Genomic DNA, 19,060 nt, shown 5'->3' with positions numbered 1-19,060 from the left:
AAGGATTAGAAGATCAAATCATCCAAAACTTTGTTCTTATTATCTTCCATGAATTCAAATATTCCGCTTTATTCTTTATATTTATTCTCTTAATGATTCAATATATAAATAAAATCATTAATTGCATAAATGATAATTATCATCGGTATTAGAGGTTCTCCTTTTCATTTTCAACAATATCCTGATATTGAATTGACACATTCGTGCCATTTGCATATATAACAAGTTGTAAGTTTGAGCATTGATAAAAAAAAATATGCTGCTTAATTAATTAACGTCATAGGTTTAAACGTTCAAGAAAAATACAATATCTTGTAGAAACTAGGTGTTCGTGCAGACAAGAAATTAAAGATCCATAGGAATGGTGCATTAGATTGTAGAATCTAAAGCAATAATTGTACTAAGGTTCATTGGGTTCATGTATTCGGCGGATCCAGTCATGAATTTATCCACGATCAATCTATTTGCTCTCTCGGATGGATGAAAGGGGTCCCAAAATGCATATAGATCCCTGTTTGGGCACAAATTTGAAGCTGGAGTGCAGAGTCCGATTCCGTTGTATGCTCCTTGACCACAGCATGCTACTTTTGACGTAACAAACCCTGTATGAGAAATAAAATGGATAATAAATGCTTCCAAGTTGGAACGTTGCATAACAATTATGCTTCACGCGCATGGATTTCTCAAATTATTATACCAACAGAAGTTAGTTGAAAATCATCAAGTAATACGCAAGTGTCAAAGTTTCTTATGGCGTGTTTGGTGAATACTCTATCCACGTCTAGGCAGAAGCTACAACTTGTAATTTCTGCTTTTCTTGATAATTGACGTGAAAATTTATGAGAAACTTGATTGTTGAACATATAACAATGTTAACACTGCAGTTTTTAAGCACATTTTAATTACTGAATGTCTGAATGAAGTTCATGTGTATTCTATACTAAGATACTTTGGACCGACTTCATTTTAGTGAGGGTTTAAAAATTAGCATATTGAAAGAATATAAAATAAAAGAAAATGATGAAATTACTGTACGTTCTCACTTTTCGTATAAGCCAAAATCCCACATGATAAAACTGATGTTTACGGCAAGCATGCATGACCACACTACTAACGTACTATACTGAGGGAAGCCACCAAGAAGCTTTTTAAATATGTTTTATATGTGTTGTCGTTAATCAGTTATGGACCAGGAAAACCATGTGTTTATATGTCAACTACTCAGAATGGTCCCTGCATACAGTAGCCAATTCCCCCACACCATTTAACCTGATTTTTTCGATCGGTCTATTTTGTATAAGGTATGGTTAATGCAATTAATTCTTCAATTTCTTTCTCCTTTTATTTACTTGTTTTCTCACATAGAAATGTTCATGTGTAGATAAGAAAATTAAATATGTCCAAACCAACAAATGAGTCATTCAATATATGGTTTAGGGTTTACCAGTATTCAACATATATTAAATATATGTTGATATATTAGGTTATTAGTTATTCAATGCTACAAATTACACACTCTTTCTCACACTATAAAAATTAAACCCTAATTTAAAATGAAGGGAATAATGCATAAGATAACTTTACAGGTCATATAACATACACATAATTTTAAGTTCAAATCATAGTATTGTCAATATAATTTCAATGAATCCAAAACAAAATACATAAGAACAAAAAACAAAGGTTGATGACATACCGTAAGCTTGTGGATTACTAACGAAATCCAGATGCATCGTGAAGGCGTTTGCAGAAATGAAGACATCTGAACCAATTTGAGTGTTGAGTTCTTGCAATAGTTGAACGAGTTGAGGATTGAACAAGTTAACGGCTCTTTGCAGCTCTGTGGCACATTCTCCATTTTGGCTATGCATCGCCAACTCTGCTGGCACGCAACCAAGTGGTCCCGTCCCCGTCACCAAAACCCTTCGCGCTCCCAATTCATACAAGTTCTGCATGCGTACGTACATGCATTTATTTCAATATTACCGTACAACGAAAGTATTTAATCGATTGTTGCACCAGACAACAAAAATACTTAATTGGTTGTTAAAACATGTGCACATAAAGAATCATATCATATTGTTAGATATACTGTAATCATTATGAATAACAAAGTTATGCCTTCAAATATTTAGTGAATTGACGAGGACATTTTCACCAACAAGTCAACAACTAACCCTTGGTTGGTAAAATATTTAATTGTAAAATTTCTTGGTGCCTAAAATCGAAATACTATTGATTATGCATTTGTAAAGTGGTTGCTATTGGCTACTGCTTACGCTGCATCTTGGGTGACAGAATTAATGTGGGTTTTAATATTAATCAGCAAAATCGTCCCTTCCTTCAACTACCAAATGAATGTCACCATAACATGCTTGCCTTATAAAGTCTACATCTCAATCATGACCTATCATAATACACGAGAGGATCTTCTCTTGAATTCTGTTGTGAAACGTTTAATTATTAACTGTTGACTCGTAACAATACATATTTATTAATCTATTAATTAAAAGATATTTGATCGTTTGTTAAACTACTGCATATATATCAGAAAAATTCACGTTTAAAATTCTGTATAACATTCGTTTCTGATCATTATTGACAAAGAAAGAACATATTTAATTTTCTTTTATACTTTTGAGATATTAAATGTATATATGTTTTTTAATATTTTTTTACAAAATATTAGAAAAAGTAATTAAAATATTAGAAAAAGTAATTAAAAGAACATTTATCTTTCTAAGTTGATCATTAGGTGCAAAATTTTAATTTCCTCTTTCTTCAGTTACTTTTTCAACCATTTCTAGCATACGTCCTTTTATGATTACATGACCCACACATGTCAGGGTGTAGGAGAATCCATTATGGTCCAAGAAAAAAGGACCAAGTAGTATAATCAATTTAACATGTTCTTTTATTATTCACTGAAATTCATTAAGATTTTTTAAATTATGAGTTAAAGCTCGTTAAAATGTGAGAAACTTATCCTATGTGCAGTTCTAATAAAGTTTAACTGATAATAAGTTGACAAATAGTATTAGAATGTTCCTAGCATTCTTCTATGACCTAAAAAAAATGTAAGATGATAATAACATAGTGAAATTATTAATGCAAGCAATTGAAGGATGGGAATACCGCAAGAATTTTACGATACTCTGAAATGAGGAAGACAACGTAGTCTGGAAGAGCAAATTCGCGCGATCTTGCAGAGAAAGGAACTAAGAAATAGTTGTTAACAAAATCATTGCCACCTAGGGTTATGAGAACCAATGCTTGGTTCACTAATTTTTGAGTCTGCTCTTCTCCAATTAGGGCACTGACCCTCCTCTGGTACTGTTTGAAGTACGCCAATTGCTCAGTAATTCGGATTATGTTTATCTGCAAAAGTAGATAGTTAGGTAACAGCTTAATTAATAGTCACATTGGTTCTCTTACTATATAAGTAAATTTTATATTCTTATAAAACAAAGTAAACAGGACAGGGCCTCAACCTAGCTAAAATTGGATAGTAGAAAATTACATACATTTTATAATGATACAATATGTAATATAATATTTATTATTAAAAATTATTTTTACATATATTATAAATACAATATATATTAATACATCGTTAAAAAATATATGTATGAATAATAATAACAAATAAAATATATTATCAAATTTTATTCAGAATAAATATTAAAATTATATGTAATTATATATTAAATAGACTTATACTTTTATTTATATATATATATATATATATATATATATATTTATAATAATATCTTTTATAACATTTATTGTAGTATTAATATTATTATGTTGTAGTATTATTATTATTATGTGTGACTTTGCATTGTATTACAGTTGTCCTGCAATTACTAAAATTTGAGAAACATGTGAATAAATATCTCCGATGTGCATAAACGTGATATTCATAAATATTTCATAAACCTTACAAACCGACACATTACAGCCAAAACTATGGTTATAAACATGATGATTAGTATATGTACTCATGGCTACTTTTTGAACGTATGACTTTTTATATAAACACAACCCATATAAGCCCTTATCACTATTTCAATCTTATTGATTCATAACTAAATGTTGTGTGACTAAGTTGTCACGCACATTACCTAGCTTCGATTACATAACATATTTTTAGAAAGATAGAATAAGATTTAAGTGTCTGATTAAGTTTTGGACTGAAAATTAATCTCGTAACTAGCCCAAATGATTGAAATTTGTTAATAAAAGTCCCACGTGGAAGCTAAAGACCGCATTGTATTTTAAGAAAATTAAAATCATGACATGTTAAAATACTCCTTACGAAATATATATTGGTTGACTTACAAACTGGACTCCAGTGTCGTTGAGAATTCCTATCCCAGCAGAAGCAAAGTTGGCACCAACAAGCAGCCTTTCACCATCGAGCTCTGGACTCAAATATGGTAATGTAGGTTCTGACCCAATTTTCTCACCTACATGCATATGTACAAACAAGACAAGGTTTATATACATGCACTAAGCTTAAAATATATCATAATCATATATAAATATAGGTATAATTCAAAACAACATATATGGAGAAGAAAGCAACTAAAGAAACCTATAATGAGGTTTTAATAAAATAGTATAATTAAAAGGATGTGCACCCAACTGATCAGATCAGGCATGTTGAGGCCATTGGAGAAACGACCAGAGGCTCTATGAGATGAAGAATCAATGCCATAAGGATATGAATCGGCACGCGCAGTGGTGGCTAGGTAGTTATTGTTCCCATTGTCCACAAGTGAATCACCAAACACGAAAAATGCTCGTGCTGCCTCAGCTTGTGGAGCAACAATGCTTAACGTGATCAACAAACATAAAACTATAGATTTAGAAGAAACAACCCTTTTGTTGTTTTCCTCCATTTGAATTTGAGTAGTGTCTCCAAGAAATATTGGTGAATGCTCTCTCCTTGTCTCTCTAACTATGTTCCTGCGTCATAACGGGAATGTTAGGTGGCTTATATAATGCTCTCGATCAAATGTTGTGATCTTTGTTGTGAATAAAATAATGGCTTTTGCTACCAATAGTAGATAAAGAAATGGTGTAGTTATTATATATAGGGCCTGATGAAAAAGATTTTTGGGCACATGCTAATAATGTCACATTATTGGAAATGCTTTTACTTTAGGAACAATTTACTTAAAGACCCTCTTCTAGGTTGTAGTGAGCCAACATATAACTAGTGATAATGTTATATACAATGCATGAAAATCAAACTACGTATAGAATTTACAGAGAATGAATTACTTTTAACGGTGTTACTGGGTGTAAGTGTAGTACTGCAGCATGGTCTAGCCACAGCGAATTAATGGTGCATATACATAAGATCCTGCAGAAGAACGAGAAAACTTAATTAAGTTACTTGAATAATACTCAATCATATAGCTCTGTTATGTAATTAATTAAGTTGATTTTTGTAAGAAAAATATTTATTACAAAGAGTACAAGGGATACTCTTTGTATAGAGTTTTGAAACTACAGTCTATAGCAGTATTGTCTCATACAATGAATAGGACTCAAACCAATAATCAGAAAATAAAACACTGAACACCGCCACCCTAGCCAAAAACCATGAACAAGATCTAACCCTAATAAGATCTATAGCTCTGTTATATAATTAAGTGACTTATATAATTGTTCAATTATTGTTGTATGTTCACTCTTAATCATGCGTATATATTGTGCAGTTATTATATAAGTAAAAGAATGTTTTATTAATTTTGTAAGTTGTTATATATATAAAAGAATGTTTATAAAAAATTTGTGTTTGAATCTTTATTTTTTTTTTTCGATTTTTGTGATTATGCCACTCGGATCATTAATGGTTCGTTTCCGAACTGTGAACTTTATCAGAATATTTTTCATTTCTTTTTAATTTCAGGAATCTGGTTACAATAATTTTTAAAAAGAAATTAATAATCAATTTTTTTATCATAATATTGACAGAAATTTATTGATTTTGTTATAAACTAATTCCTCTCAAAATCTTGATTACATTAAAGTTATTCCCTCCAACATATTTTTTTTTATATAAAACTCAATTACAATTTTATAGTTTAAGAACTATTTAAAAAAAAATTAAAAAGTTAAGAGACAATATATAATTCCTTAATAAAAACATATATAGTCATGGGAGATATGCTCTCAGATTTCGGTACCTTATAAGTCTCCTTACAGGATTCGTCTCTGTCCGAGAACTTATATAGCAAATCTATGTATATATAAGATTAATTGATATTCAATAATGCAGCTGTGATTTAAGTAATGTTGTCGAAATGAGTTGTTTAACCCAAACCCTAATTATAAAAATTTGAAAAGATGAAGGATTCAATCACAAGTTTTCATAGTTTAGATATTTGTTTAAAAAAAACTCAAAACTTTCATGGACCAAGAAGTATTAAACCTATTTTTAAATTTACTTACAGTCATCTTAATTAATAATGAAAGTGACAATGTTGCAACGCATCAAAATTGAACTACCTAGCTAGAATTTATAGAGATTCAATTATTTTTGTTGGTGCATGTTACTATGTTTTTAATGCAACATGGCCTACAGTTAGCTGTTCTTTACTACTCTTATCTCTCAACTTGATTTGGTCTGTGCTGGCATGGTGTAACCATAGTTATTATTATCTACTTTTTGTATGTCTTCAGAATGTACCACTTCTGTAAGCACTGCTGGGTGATTCGAGCTATGTATGATTTTATTGTATATTGTTTATTGTCATCTGAAAATTTTCTAACTATGCATCAAGTGATGATCCTTTATGGTATACAAGTAAATAGCACATTATATTTTTTCCAATATGATTTTTCGGTGAACATGTTTTTTCCCGAGTTTACATGGAAAGATATAATCCACGTGCATGTGATTGGGTACAAGAGGTGAAATGAGACAAACCTAATTAAGCGGTTATTACGGGTTTAGTATATCAGCTGACCAACCTCATCAGAACCTATTTATAAAACATGTTTGTTTCTTTTATGATTAAAGGGGGTCCTTTTTTTATCCGAGGGGGGTCGTTAATAAAACATGGGTGGAGTTAGGTATTTGAAAAAAAGCAAAAAAAAAAAAAACTTTCAATTAAAGGTTGTGCATTTATTGCATACTCTTACCCTATTTAAGTATAATTTTCCTTATAGTTGAAGATATACGTGATTTATGTAAAAGAAATTAATGTTAAAAAGTTTTATACCATTGTTTAATCATAAATATTAAGATAAGTTTTTTCATCCAATGTACAAAATAAATGTTTCTTTTATATAAAAATAATTTATAATAAATAAAATCTTTGAATATTTAAATTATATTATAATAAAATTTGTAATAAATAAATATTTATAAATATATAAATCATATTCTAGATTTATAATAAATGATTTATGTTATGATATAAGGATATTTTAATTATTGAAAATTTTAAAATATATATATATATATTAAAATTTAATATAAAACTAAAAATAAAAAAGATAAATTAAATAAGGTGACATTGTAATAAAAATTCTTACAACACTCTCATTATGAAAATTAGTTAAAAATATTTTTGTAAAAAAATAATGATGCCTAAAATTATTACGGTATAGTATAACTATTCTAATTTACATATATATATAGAGAGATTACTTAAAATTCAACATATTATTATCTATAATTAGTTGACCTATATTGACAGTACATATGGTTTTGACATTTTCATTAAACATGAAGTTGTTGAGGTTAAAAAAATAAATTCGATATATAGTTGTTGGCAATATATATTAGACCGCCATTTTATTTTATTATTTTGTTGTTGCAAACAAATGGAGATGAGGATTATTGTTACAGGTTTTTAGTCTCTTAATTTCTAAAATTTGATTTTAGTCTTTAAAACATTTTTTTTTCTATTTTATTATCTTTAATTTAAAAATGCATCACTTTTAATTTTTAACGTAATTTAAATAGCACTTTGTAAACATTTTTAAACATTATCTAAATCATTTTGAGGGTAAAATGATGCATTTTCCAATTAAAAAGACCAAAATATATAATTATAAATATTTCAAAATACTTAAATCAAAATAAAAAGACCATCCGCAAGAATTAAATTCCAACACATGGTGAGGACCACCGAATCAAAAGCCTTAGAAACTCAAATGTCATTCTCAACAACGATCCTTCCACCATTTTCTCTGCACTCTTTGCGTTTTTGGAAACTGCTGCCACCTTAACAATTTGCTTCACTTACTAGTCTTCTTTTAATTCTTGAACTTAACTACTTTGATATTTTTTTTTCTTTTTTAATATGGTTCACACAATGTATTAAAAATGTAAAACAGTAACTGGTTGAATAAACTATAACAACATAATAGGATATTTTATATTAGAGTTATAGAGATAGACTCCACAATTTAAGAGCTAAAATCCATCAGTTCTTAAGATATAATTTTTTGAACCACGCAATTCAACATACAATTTGAATATCAGGCAATCATGGTCAACATTTTCCAATTCAATAAGAGGCTGTTCTGCACAATTTTTTTTTAAATTTGAGAATCATGATTCTTACAAATAATTAAATAATTAAAATCAGTATGGTTGATTATAAATATTTTTAAAAATATTTATAAATATTATATAATAATTAAAAATTATTGCATTAAATAAGTAAATAAAAATAATATGATATTTTTAATATATTAAAAACATAATTTAGAAATGTTAGTTTTTTTACCCTCTTATCATAAGAATAAGTTCGTAGGCAACCTTTGAAAAAATCATTTTGAGAATATAATATTTTCTAATAATGTTATTTATTAAACAAAAACTCAAACATGAAAAACAAAAATTATCGACTTCATATTCTTCAAAAAAAAAAATTTGTGTCATTACCTCCCTAAAATTAAACATTTGTATGAAAATTTCGAAGTCCATCTACTAATTTCGGTTGATAATCCAACCACTAATATTCAACCTTTTCCCTAAGCCGTTGGATGCAATGTAAACGAGACCCAAAAATTTATGAGCCCAACAATTTAAAACATGAATGTGGTGGGAGTGGCCCATGAAAGAAGGAAGAAGAAAATTTTCTGAGCCTAACATAATAGAAAATCATCAATAAAGCAGTCAAACTTTTAAAATAGAAATCTACAAATATAAAATATGATAATTATATATTATTGAAAACATCACTATTCACTGATTATAACTTTAATAAGATTTTAAAACAAGTGTTATTAATAATACATGTGTATAACTATAATAACAAATAACAATAGATATAGTAAAAGGAATATATAGTTTCAAACTAAAGAAATCAATTAATTACTACTGAAAATAAATTCACTTATAGTTTAGAATTTGTATCAATCTAATAGTTTAAAAGAGTAAAATTAAAATAATAATTCCAAAGAAGTTATCATTTCTAAATTTCATGTTAAATTCCTAGAAGTTATAATAAGTAGTGTAGCTCACTTCCAGGTATTATTACACATGTCTCTCTAAACTGCAAAACTAGTAAACTTTATAGGAAGACTCTTTAGGCTCCACATTATCAATGATCATGTATTAGCAAATAAGAATATTAAATGTTATTTCTCAAGTATTTGTGACAACAACAAAAGAATAAGTAATGTTTTTATACAAATGAAATTAGATTTTTTTAATTTTTTTAGTTACCTTTTAGACGTGTGTTTATACAATTTTATCATATTTATAAGATTTTTGTATTTAAAGTTTGATTATGTTCAGTTGTTTTTGTATAAATAAATCTAATAAGATAAGTTTAAATTTTGAATAAGGCAAAAAAATTATGTTTTAAAATAGAAAATAATCGTTATTTTAAAAAAGTCAAATCCATTCAAATTAAGATAAAGAATTAAAATAAATATTTATAAAAAAAACTAAAATAAATTTTAAAAATAAGATTATTGACTTAAAAATATAATTTATCTTGAAGATAAATGAGTGCAATTTCTTCTACGCTAATATCATTTACTTATTCACTGTTTCGTATTTACATCTTTTGAGAGATGTTCGAGACTTCTTGGTATAACATCTTGATCTTGTATTAATAACTTATGTATTTAAAGCAAATTTTCGTTAAATTTGTATGTTGCACCTGATTCAATCCCAAATGAACAACTTTGAAAGGTAAGAAAATTTTCACATTCATATTTGTTATTATTAGTAAAAAGAGATATTTGTGACTCTTAATTTTTAAAAATTATAAATAATAGGTATAGATTATCTCTAATCAGCGTGGTTTGGATTTTTATTTTTTTTTCCATACTTCTCGTGATTCTTCAAACCGAATTGTTTTCTTGGAGTCAATCCACCATAGAAAATGATTAATTTTCTCTAATCAATTTACTTTAGAATAGTTTAGTGGTACTTTTTGAATAGTCCTACTGTGATCGATAAGAACTAAAATTATTTGAAATAAAATATTGTAACAAATAAAATGTTTTTCAAATTACAAGATTTAAAAAAAATAATTTAAAATTTAAAAGATAAAAAATAAATTTATATATATTTAAGAACTAAGATCACATTTTAAGTTAAAAAAAATGAAATAGAAAAGATTATATGTTTACTTTTTTCCACCCAAAATGAAGTACATCATGATTAAACATGAAGGTCTGAAAATTGTGACAAGTGGAACAAAAAGGACAAAGTGTACACATACTATGGTGATGGTGTAAAGCAATGAAGCACCAGATTATCGCTGCTAGATATTTAATTACTACGACTTCCATATTTGATAAAACCAAGCTCTACAATCTATAGTTCTGTGCTTCACAAAATCGTAAACCCACCAATTTACCAAGTGTGAACGTTGTTTCATGTGTCCAAGTTTTCAAGCAGCTAGTCTTTGACTATAGAGTATTTCTATATAACATTGTTTAGAAGCACTGTATTGTGATTTTTTTTATTTATTTAAAATGAATTACGATGATGTAATGATGTGGTGTTTTAAAACTTTAGGAATTAAGGAAATTTTATGAATTTAATTTTTTGAGGTTATTTTATGTTGAGATAAAAGTTTACCAAGTTTAAGAGGAAGAATATAAAATTTTCTAAGAACTTGAATTCCATAAGTTCAAATTTTCTAAAGAAAAATTTTAAAGAGATAGAGTTTGAATTTGAAAAGACCTTTCTTTCTTCTAACTTCATAAAAATGTTTTGATTCCTCCTCGAAACACAAATTATAGTAGATGAGTTGAGATTTGAAGCTTGAGAGCTGAAAATTGGATATTGAGGTTGTCATATGGTAAGGGTTCGAGAAGTCTTGTTCTTCGCAATTCTTCTTTCCTTTTCTTATTTTAGAGGATTTGAGGTAAGGAAAGCTTATGGTTTATTTTACTAAGATTAATATGTTGAATTGTTGTATTGGATTCATGCTTGAATCATGCTTTATGTTGAAAGTTGAGAGTAGAACCCTAAGATATGTTTTTGGGGATTTCTTGGCATTAGAAGGAGAATTGATGATCTTGGTCCATGTTGTCATTGTGTGTTGTTTATTTTGTTGAATTTGAGTTGTTTGTGATGTATATTTGTTGTTTTGAAGATTACATGTTGAATTAGTATGGATTGATGACTGAAATTGTTAAGAGAAGTTGAGTTGTTTAAGTTGATGAATCATGTTTCCAAAGTATGTTGTATTTGTTGTGTTACTCGCTCAAAGCACCCTTGTGGCTCGCTTAAGCAAGCTTGTTCGATCATTTTAAAGGTGGTCTCTGACTTGACTCACTTGGAGCGCTTATTTGGTCTCTTTAAAAAATTTCACTCGCTTAGAGTGAGTACTCACTCACTTTAAGCAAGTACTCACTCGTTTTAAGAAAGTTAACTACATCTCCAAGGTTTAGTCTATATCTAAGCCCACTCAAAGCAAGCTATTGGGCACTTAGAGCAAATTTGGCTTGCTTAGAGTGCACTCAGTTGAGCTTGGAGCAATGGTTTCATTTAATACTTGTAACTTCTAAGTTATATTCTTCTAGTGTTGTGTTGATATGATACATGTTATTGAGTTGTGTTGTATAGTTATGTTGCTGAAGCATATTGAACTATGTTGTGAACTTAGGAATAAAGGAAGGGTATTGTTTTAAAAGTTAAAATATTTCATTGTGTGGATGTGTTGGGGTGCTCTAAGAACCCAAATGTTAAAAAAAACCCTTATTGAGTTTGTTGCCTTCTTGAAGTGGAGTGTTGAGTATCCTCTAAGTTCTTAATTGATATTGTATGAAGGCAAAGTCAAGTCATATTGGTTTAGAAGTGACCAATTTGAGAAAAGTATGAAGTGAACGGGTAAAATCCTTAAATAATTGCTAGAAAGGTGCATTATATTTAAAGGGTAGTTGACAAGTTAATTCATTTATGCATACTAATGTTGTAGTAGGTTCACACCCAAATTGTTTTATTCTTGATAGTGGTACTAGACTTTCCTAGTGTAAGTGATGGAGTTTGTAACCCTATGCATTTTATTAATATTTTTTATTTTTATTAATTTAATTATGTTGTGATAAGTTGTTTCATTGGTTACGAAACTCTAAGGATTTAGAAATCTTAATGAGTTTTTGTGGTTTAGGAGTTGTTATGAGCTACAGTCAAGATTGGCTAGTTGGAAGGGTATATGAGGTCTTTCTTAAAAAGTGAACTTCATAAGTTCATTTCTTAAGAACTTAGAGAGAGAAAGAGTCTAAAGAGAAGCGCTTTGGAGCTTACGAGTTTCCTTCCTCTCCTACTGACTTCCTTGAGTGCTTAGGAACCTCCCCTTAGCTAGCTGAGAGTAATAGAGTTGTGATTCAAAGCTTCTAAAGTTGGGGATCGGAGAATACGTAATGGTTCTGTGCAAAGTTCCTGGAAAGTCTCGTTCTTCTCATTCTTCATCTTTTATGGTTGATTCGAAGGTAAGGGGATATTGATAACATATTTCAACTAAAAATAAGGTGAGTGTGTTAGCAAACCCATATATATATATATATATATATATATATATATATATATATATATATATACATGTTTGGATGTATATCTAGGTACTACTCGCATGGTAAATCTTAGTATGATCTTTGGTTTTGTCACTAAGCAGCTAAAGTGTAAACACCTATCAAGTCATTACAAATTTTGAGAAATTATCTTGTTTTGAAAATGGATTGATATCCAACTTTGTTATTAACATACAAGCTAGAAAGGTTGTGTTGTGTTGATTCGATAAGGTTAAATCACTTAGACTATTCACCTGTGTTGTAAAAAATCTCTTAATTAAAATGTGTGACAACGTGTAAACTTGTAGTGTTGTGAAAATGTTGTATTGATAAAATGTTGTGTTGTTAAGTTGTTGTATTGATATATTATTGCGTTGATATGTTGAAGAGTTGTACAATATATTATCAAGTTACTAAGTTGTTGAATGTTGAGTTTTAAAGTTGTCAAATTATATAAATGTTGTGAAGTTTATCCAATGAGTTAACTATTTGTGGTGTTTGAATTGAGTATAGAGTTGTTATTGTAACAACTCAATAGGTCACTACACTTTAAAGTTCAGCAACTAAGTTCCAAAAAACATAAATCTAATTACTTAAGATTAACATGCAACAATTCCTAGATATATATCTGTGTGTGTGTGTGTGTGCGTGCGTGCGTGCGTGCGTGCGTGCGAATATGTATAGAAATAAACAACTAAAAACTAATAAAAATTCCACAATGGGATTAAAATCAAAATCATGTACATATATACATACAAATATCTAGATTGTAAAACAAAATTCTAAGTAGTTGATTAAGCAACTACTATACAAATGTTGTCTCAAAACAATACCAACCAAAACACTGTAATCACTAGCATGGCACCACAACATGCTAGTCCTCCTACCTAATCTTGCCTTCCTTATATAATAACATGATCATCGCAATCCAATAAAAAAAAAATAAAGATAAGCTTGTAAACAACAAAACAACATATAATATAGAAGTAATGTACCAATTATATAACAACTTCATCAATTCAATACCACAATCTAAGTTTAAATCAACATATCAACATGGGAACACATCGTAACAACATTGAAACTTTCCAATTATAACATTAACTTATCAACACAACAATTAAACAACATAATAATCTTAGCAACACAATAACTTATGAGTCGTCACATGTTTCAACTAAAAATTTTTTTATAACATAAATTAATTATCTATATAATTTAATATTATTGAACCAACTTAACAACAATTTTTTTTTTATTTATTAGATCAACAATAAACTTATATATTAATTCACAACACAACATAATTTCTTAAATTTCGTCACTTAAATTAAAAAAATTCATATTTTTATCAAAAATAAAACAAGTTTGGATCTACGTCACATTAATATATATCAATTAAATCTATATAAAATTAATCCCGAGTATTCTTCATATAAAACGCACCTTCCAAATTATAAGTATAGTTTATTTAGAACCATATGTAATTTATATACTCAAAATTCAATGGATGATCTAAACTTGTGAATAGAAAAATTGTCCTTCTGTATATATTTAAAATAATTATACATCTAAACATGGAAGATGAAACTATTGATTAAATTCAGACAAACGTGTCAGTCGCAGTCTTGGATAAAGATTTGAAGTTAATAGTGTACGTGAAACTGTTTCCTCTTTAATTATCACGATGACCCTGTCTAATATAGAACAATTATTGCTCGTCAAAACTTGAAAGGTCATGTACAATAAAGATGGACATAGCTTTTTATATTTTCATGCTAATGCTTCTCTAATAAATCATACCATATCGCTTCTTTATCCTTTATCAAATTAAAGCATTCGCCCCACTCTTTTCCTTTTCAGCTTAGTATATATTTTGCTTTTTAAGTACAAATATCACACCTTTATTTTGAACCCAAGGAGAACAATATATTAAAAATTTTAATAATTTAATTAAAAGAAACAAAAAGTTTGGTACATAAGCAAAGATTTTGATGATACTGCCGGGCTTTCGAGTTTTTTTTTATATTACAAATAATCACACTAAAATTAAAACCTATAATAATTTTATATGTATATTCTCAACTCTACCATTGAATTAACCAATGCAATAGGATTAGCCATGACTGTGATTGGTACTTAGACTTAATTATACCCACCAATTAATGCTTGTATTCACGGAAATTTCTGCTATAGAAAGGGTTTTTCATTGGGATTTGGATATTAGACATAAAATTTAATTAATAAAGTACTTGAATTATGTAAGTGTAACTATTTGCTAAAAATAATTAAAAAAACAAAATGCAAATTGAAATTATAACATATATAATTATGTAGAACTAATTAAAATACGTAAGTAAAACATATTAGGTTATATTTAGGGGTAAAAGAGTATATTAGAAAACAGAGGAAAGTACAAATTACTTAGAGTTGATAAAAGAGACAAATTGAATGCAATAAATAATATTTAAAATAAATGAAATTACGATTTGGAAAAATGAAATATATAAAAAAAAAATTAAAATAAATAATTTAAAATTTTAAAAATAAAAATATGAGCACAAGCAGTATAGTTGCTACCGATAAATGTGTTTTCCAAATACAAGTATTTTATTAAAATATAGGTATAAACATGAATATTAAAGTTGTACTTCCTGAACTAGTTATCTTCCTTCTTAGCGTGTGTTTGGATTTCATTTTAGAACGTAATTTTTTCTTTTCTCTCCATGTTCAACAATAAATTTACACGAAAATTATTATTTATTTCTTTTACTCAAACGTGAAAATTTACATTTAAAATCCAATACAAACACGCAATTAGCCAAATTTTTGAATCTCTTGAATGAGTGGGGTATGAAAACATTTTTTCGCTCAGATTAAAACGGTAATCCAAGTGCATGTTTTTTTTTTAGTAGGATTATTATGCATGTGTAGACAATGACTAAAAAGCATGTTTAAATATACATTTTTTTTTATTAAAAGCGTGTAGAGTTTTAAGTATGCGTAGACAATCTTTTTATTAAAAATACTCGTTATTTTTAATCATAAAATTTCTTAAAAAATTTCTAAACTATATATATATATATATATATATATATATATATATATATATATAAATTAACCTAACACATCACTATACTTAATATAATACACTTAATATTAAATGATTGTCATATCTACTTAAGTATAATAATATTATTGTTAAAATAATATGAGAAAAATATGACAAAAAATAAAATTTTCACATATTGATCTCATATTCGGTTGTTGTCTTAAGAATAATATTACTATATTTTCATAAATTAAGTCATAACTAATTTATTTTTTATATAACAAGTTCTTAACTAACACATTTAACTATGTAGCTTTTTTTTATAACGTCTGCCCATCAATCTTTAGTGAGTATAGTTAATTTTATCTTTAATGCTTACCGGTCACAATTAATTTATCTTTTTAATGTGTATATTTATACCTGACACGTTTATTATTAATCTCTAAACTTAAATCTTCAGGTCATTATTTATATTAATTTCTCTTTTTTCCAAATGCACTTTTTTAATAAATCTTCAAACGCACCTAACTGCGGTAACAGTTGGCTGTTATTTGTTTCGGATATCATATTATGTTTAATGGAATCATATTCTCGAAAATATTTTGGCAGAAATGTTATTTTCAAGTGTTTTTTTTTTTAAATGTGATTAGTTATATTTTGATATTCTTTGAAATACTTTTAAAATTTAAAATGATTTAAATAAAAATTAATTAAAAGAGAAAGTTGTAAGGGTGTTAAAATGTAACTTCCAATATTAATTCTCATCTTTACATTCTTATGAATCAATTTTTAATCCATGAATCAAATGCTCCCTTATAAGATAAAAATAAAATAAAATTGCACTGATAATCAATTTTAGTTAAATTGAGTTTTTTTTACTAATTCTATAGTATGAATTGTAACACTATAAGTTTATGATTAATTATTGTTTTTTAACAATAATTGCGTTGAGTTAGTTTAAGGTGAGGTATTAAGAGACACTAGAAGTTAAGGAACTCTTATAGTGTGTTTGGATGAGGAATTTTATAAATTCAAGGAATTTTAAATTCTTGGTATTTGAATTACTTTGATTTCAATTTCTATCATTCTTAAAATATTTTGTTTGGATGAGTCAATTCAAATTTCTTAAATTTTAAATTGTTAGGTTGAATATGATAATTTGATTCCATCATAGTAAAATTGATTTTAAAAATATATTTATATGTTGAGATTTTTAAATTAAACTTTATAAAAATAAATATTAATCCATTTTTAAATATTTAATAATTTAAAAAATTAATATTAGATAATATTTAATAATTTTAAAAATTAATATAAGATAATATTTAATAATTCTAAAAATATTTTTGAATATCTAATAATTAAAAGAATGAAGAGATAAGATAAAATATATAGGTGAAATAAGAAAAACAAATATGAGGAATTTCAAATTTTCTCATTTTTGGGAGAATTTGAAATTCTACTATTTTAAGGAATTTCACAAATGTTTGGATTTCAAATTCTTTGTAAATTCCTCATCCAAACAAAGCATTTCACCTCAAGGAATTTGAAATTCTTCAAATAAATGAATTACTCTATGTAAATTCCTCATCCAAACACACCATTAAGGAATCTTGAGGTGTTTTAAAGGATTTCTTTGAACAAAAGTCCAGTTTGATCTTGAGGAGAGGAGTATATAAGATTTATTTTGATAAATGAGCCACATAAACTCATTCTCAAAAAACCTCAGAGAGATTCCTTCTTCTAGACTTCCCAAGCACTTAAGAATCCATGTGAAGTGTTGATTCGAAGATGAACAACTGAGAATCAAGGAGTGTAGATGCAGTGTAACGACCCGCCATGGTCTCTACACTTAGTGGAATCGCACTACTACTAGTGAACTAAGAAAAATATTAAATTGGATAACTCATACATACAGGTATAGATAAGAATAAAAATAACCAAATTCTTTAAATACAAAATAAAATGCCATATATATACAGTCATCCCAAAAATAATATTTCCTAGTGCCGGTTAAACAGACAAAAATCTCTACCCAAAATGGTAACCCTAACACGAGGATCAAACTCCCCGACTCGCAGCGGTCACCTCGACTCCAAGCTAGCCCTGACCTGCTCCCATACCAAGTATGATCATCGCAGTTCCACCACATGGAAACAGAAGGGTAAGCTAGAATTCACAAATGAATCATAATAATCTATACTACACAATCGTATTCATAGAGTCACACCATACACTCTATCCAATACTACTCATGCATAAAATACAATCCACCAATCATGAAGTCAAACACCACACTTCATCATATTAATAATCATGCAATAAATGCATCTCATGACAGATATCAATGCATATCAATCATCTAATGCGTCGTCACGCATACACCTAGGAGATCTCCACAACAATAGAGCTGTATAAGTGACATTCCATCCTACCGAAACCACCCCAACCGTTTTCACGCCCAATGCGCCCGCTCGGTCACAGCTAAACAGGATATATAATCCTCCCTCGGGTTTACTCGGATGATGTCACTTACACAATTGGAAGTCCAGATCCACCGTCAGGTATAGCACAGCTGGGTACGGGCTTACCACGACCTTGGCATGCATTAACCAAGTCAATTGTGGAGTTCGCCCACCGACTATCCGCAAGGATCCACGCACCTTCCTGAGTACTTGGTTAAGGGAATAACCCTCGACCTCATACCCCGCTCCAACACTAGCTAAGGACTTAGAGGAGACTCACCCAACCCAGTGGCCTATCTGAGCACCACTCTCCCAAATCCAGTGGCCTCCCAGAGCACCACTCTCATATATCAGTGGCCTATCCAAGCACCACTCTCAAGAGACTCTATGTGAGCTCTTCCAGTTCGAAAATATTTTTCCTCTCCTCAAGTCCTAGGCTAGACTCATGCCATAGGCATCACATGCAATCATGCATCATACATCATAATGGTCTGCCCACCATCATGATCAACAATCATACACATGTCATAAGACA

At 28.4% G+C, this 19,060-nt stretch overlaps 1 protein-coding gene across 1 annotated transcript; it reads right to left on the bottom strand.

Annotated features, from left to right (window-relative positions):
* Positions 1 to 241: 241 nt before the first annotated feature.
* LOC109816048 (GDSL esterase/lipase At5g33370) lies at positions 242 to 5,061 on the bottom strand. Its single transcript, XM_020380911.3, has 5 exons — positions 4,649 to 5,061; positions 4,342 to 4,469; positions 3,136 to 3,378; positions 1,697 to 1,949; positions 242 to 602 (listed from the first exon to the last, which is right to left on the bottom strand). Exons 1-5 carry the CDS (start codon positions 4,902 to 4,904, stop codon positions 370 to 372), a joined length of 1,113 nt encoding a protein of 370 aa, XP_020236500.1. The 5' UTR covers positions 4,905 to 5,061; the 3' UTR covers positions 242 to 369.
* Between the last annotated feature and the right edge of the window lie 13,999 nt (positions 5,062 to 19,060).

The sequence above is a fragment of the Cajanus cajan genome, chromosome 3 (assembly GCF_000230855.2).
Source record: "Cajanus cajan strain Asha chromosome 3, NIPB_CcT2T_4, whole genome shotgun sequence".
Classification (NCBI taxonomy): Eukaryota; Viridiplantae; Streptophyta; class Magnoliopsida; order Fabales; family Fabaceae; genus Cajanus; species Cajanus cajan.
Note: the sequence above shows the minus strand (reverse complement) of the source record. Positions and strands in the feature narration are given on the sequence as shown.

Coding starts and splice junctions, on each gene's coding strand:
- LOC109816048 (XM_020380911.3), bottom strand. CDS start 4,904: ATGGAGGAAAACAACAAAAGGGTTGTTTCTTCTAAATCTATAGTTTTA. Junction 4,470..4,648: donor CAACATGCCTGATCTGATCA/GTTGGGTGCACA, acceptor ATATGCATGTAG/GTGAGAAAATTGGGTCAGAA. Junction 3,379..4,341: donor ACGACACTGGAGTCCAGTTT/GTAAGTCAACCA, acceptor CTACTTTTGCAG/ATAAACATAATCCGAATTAC.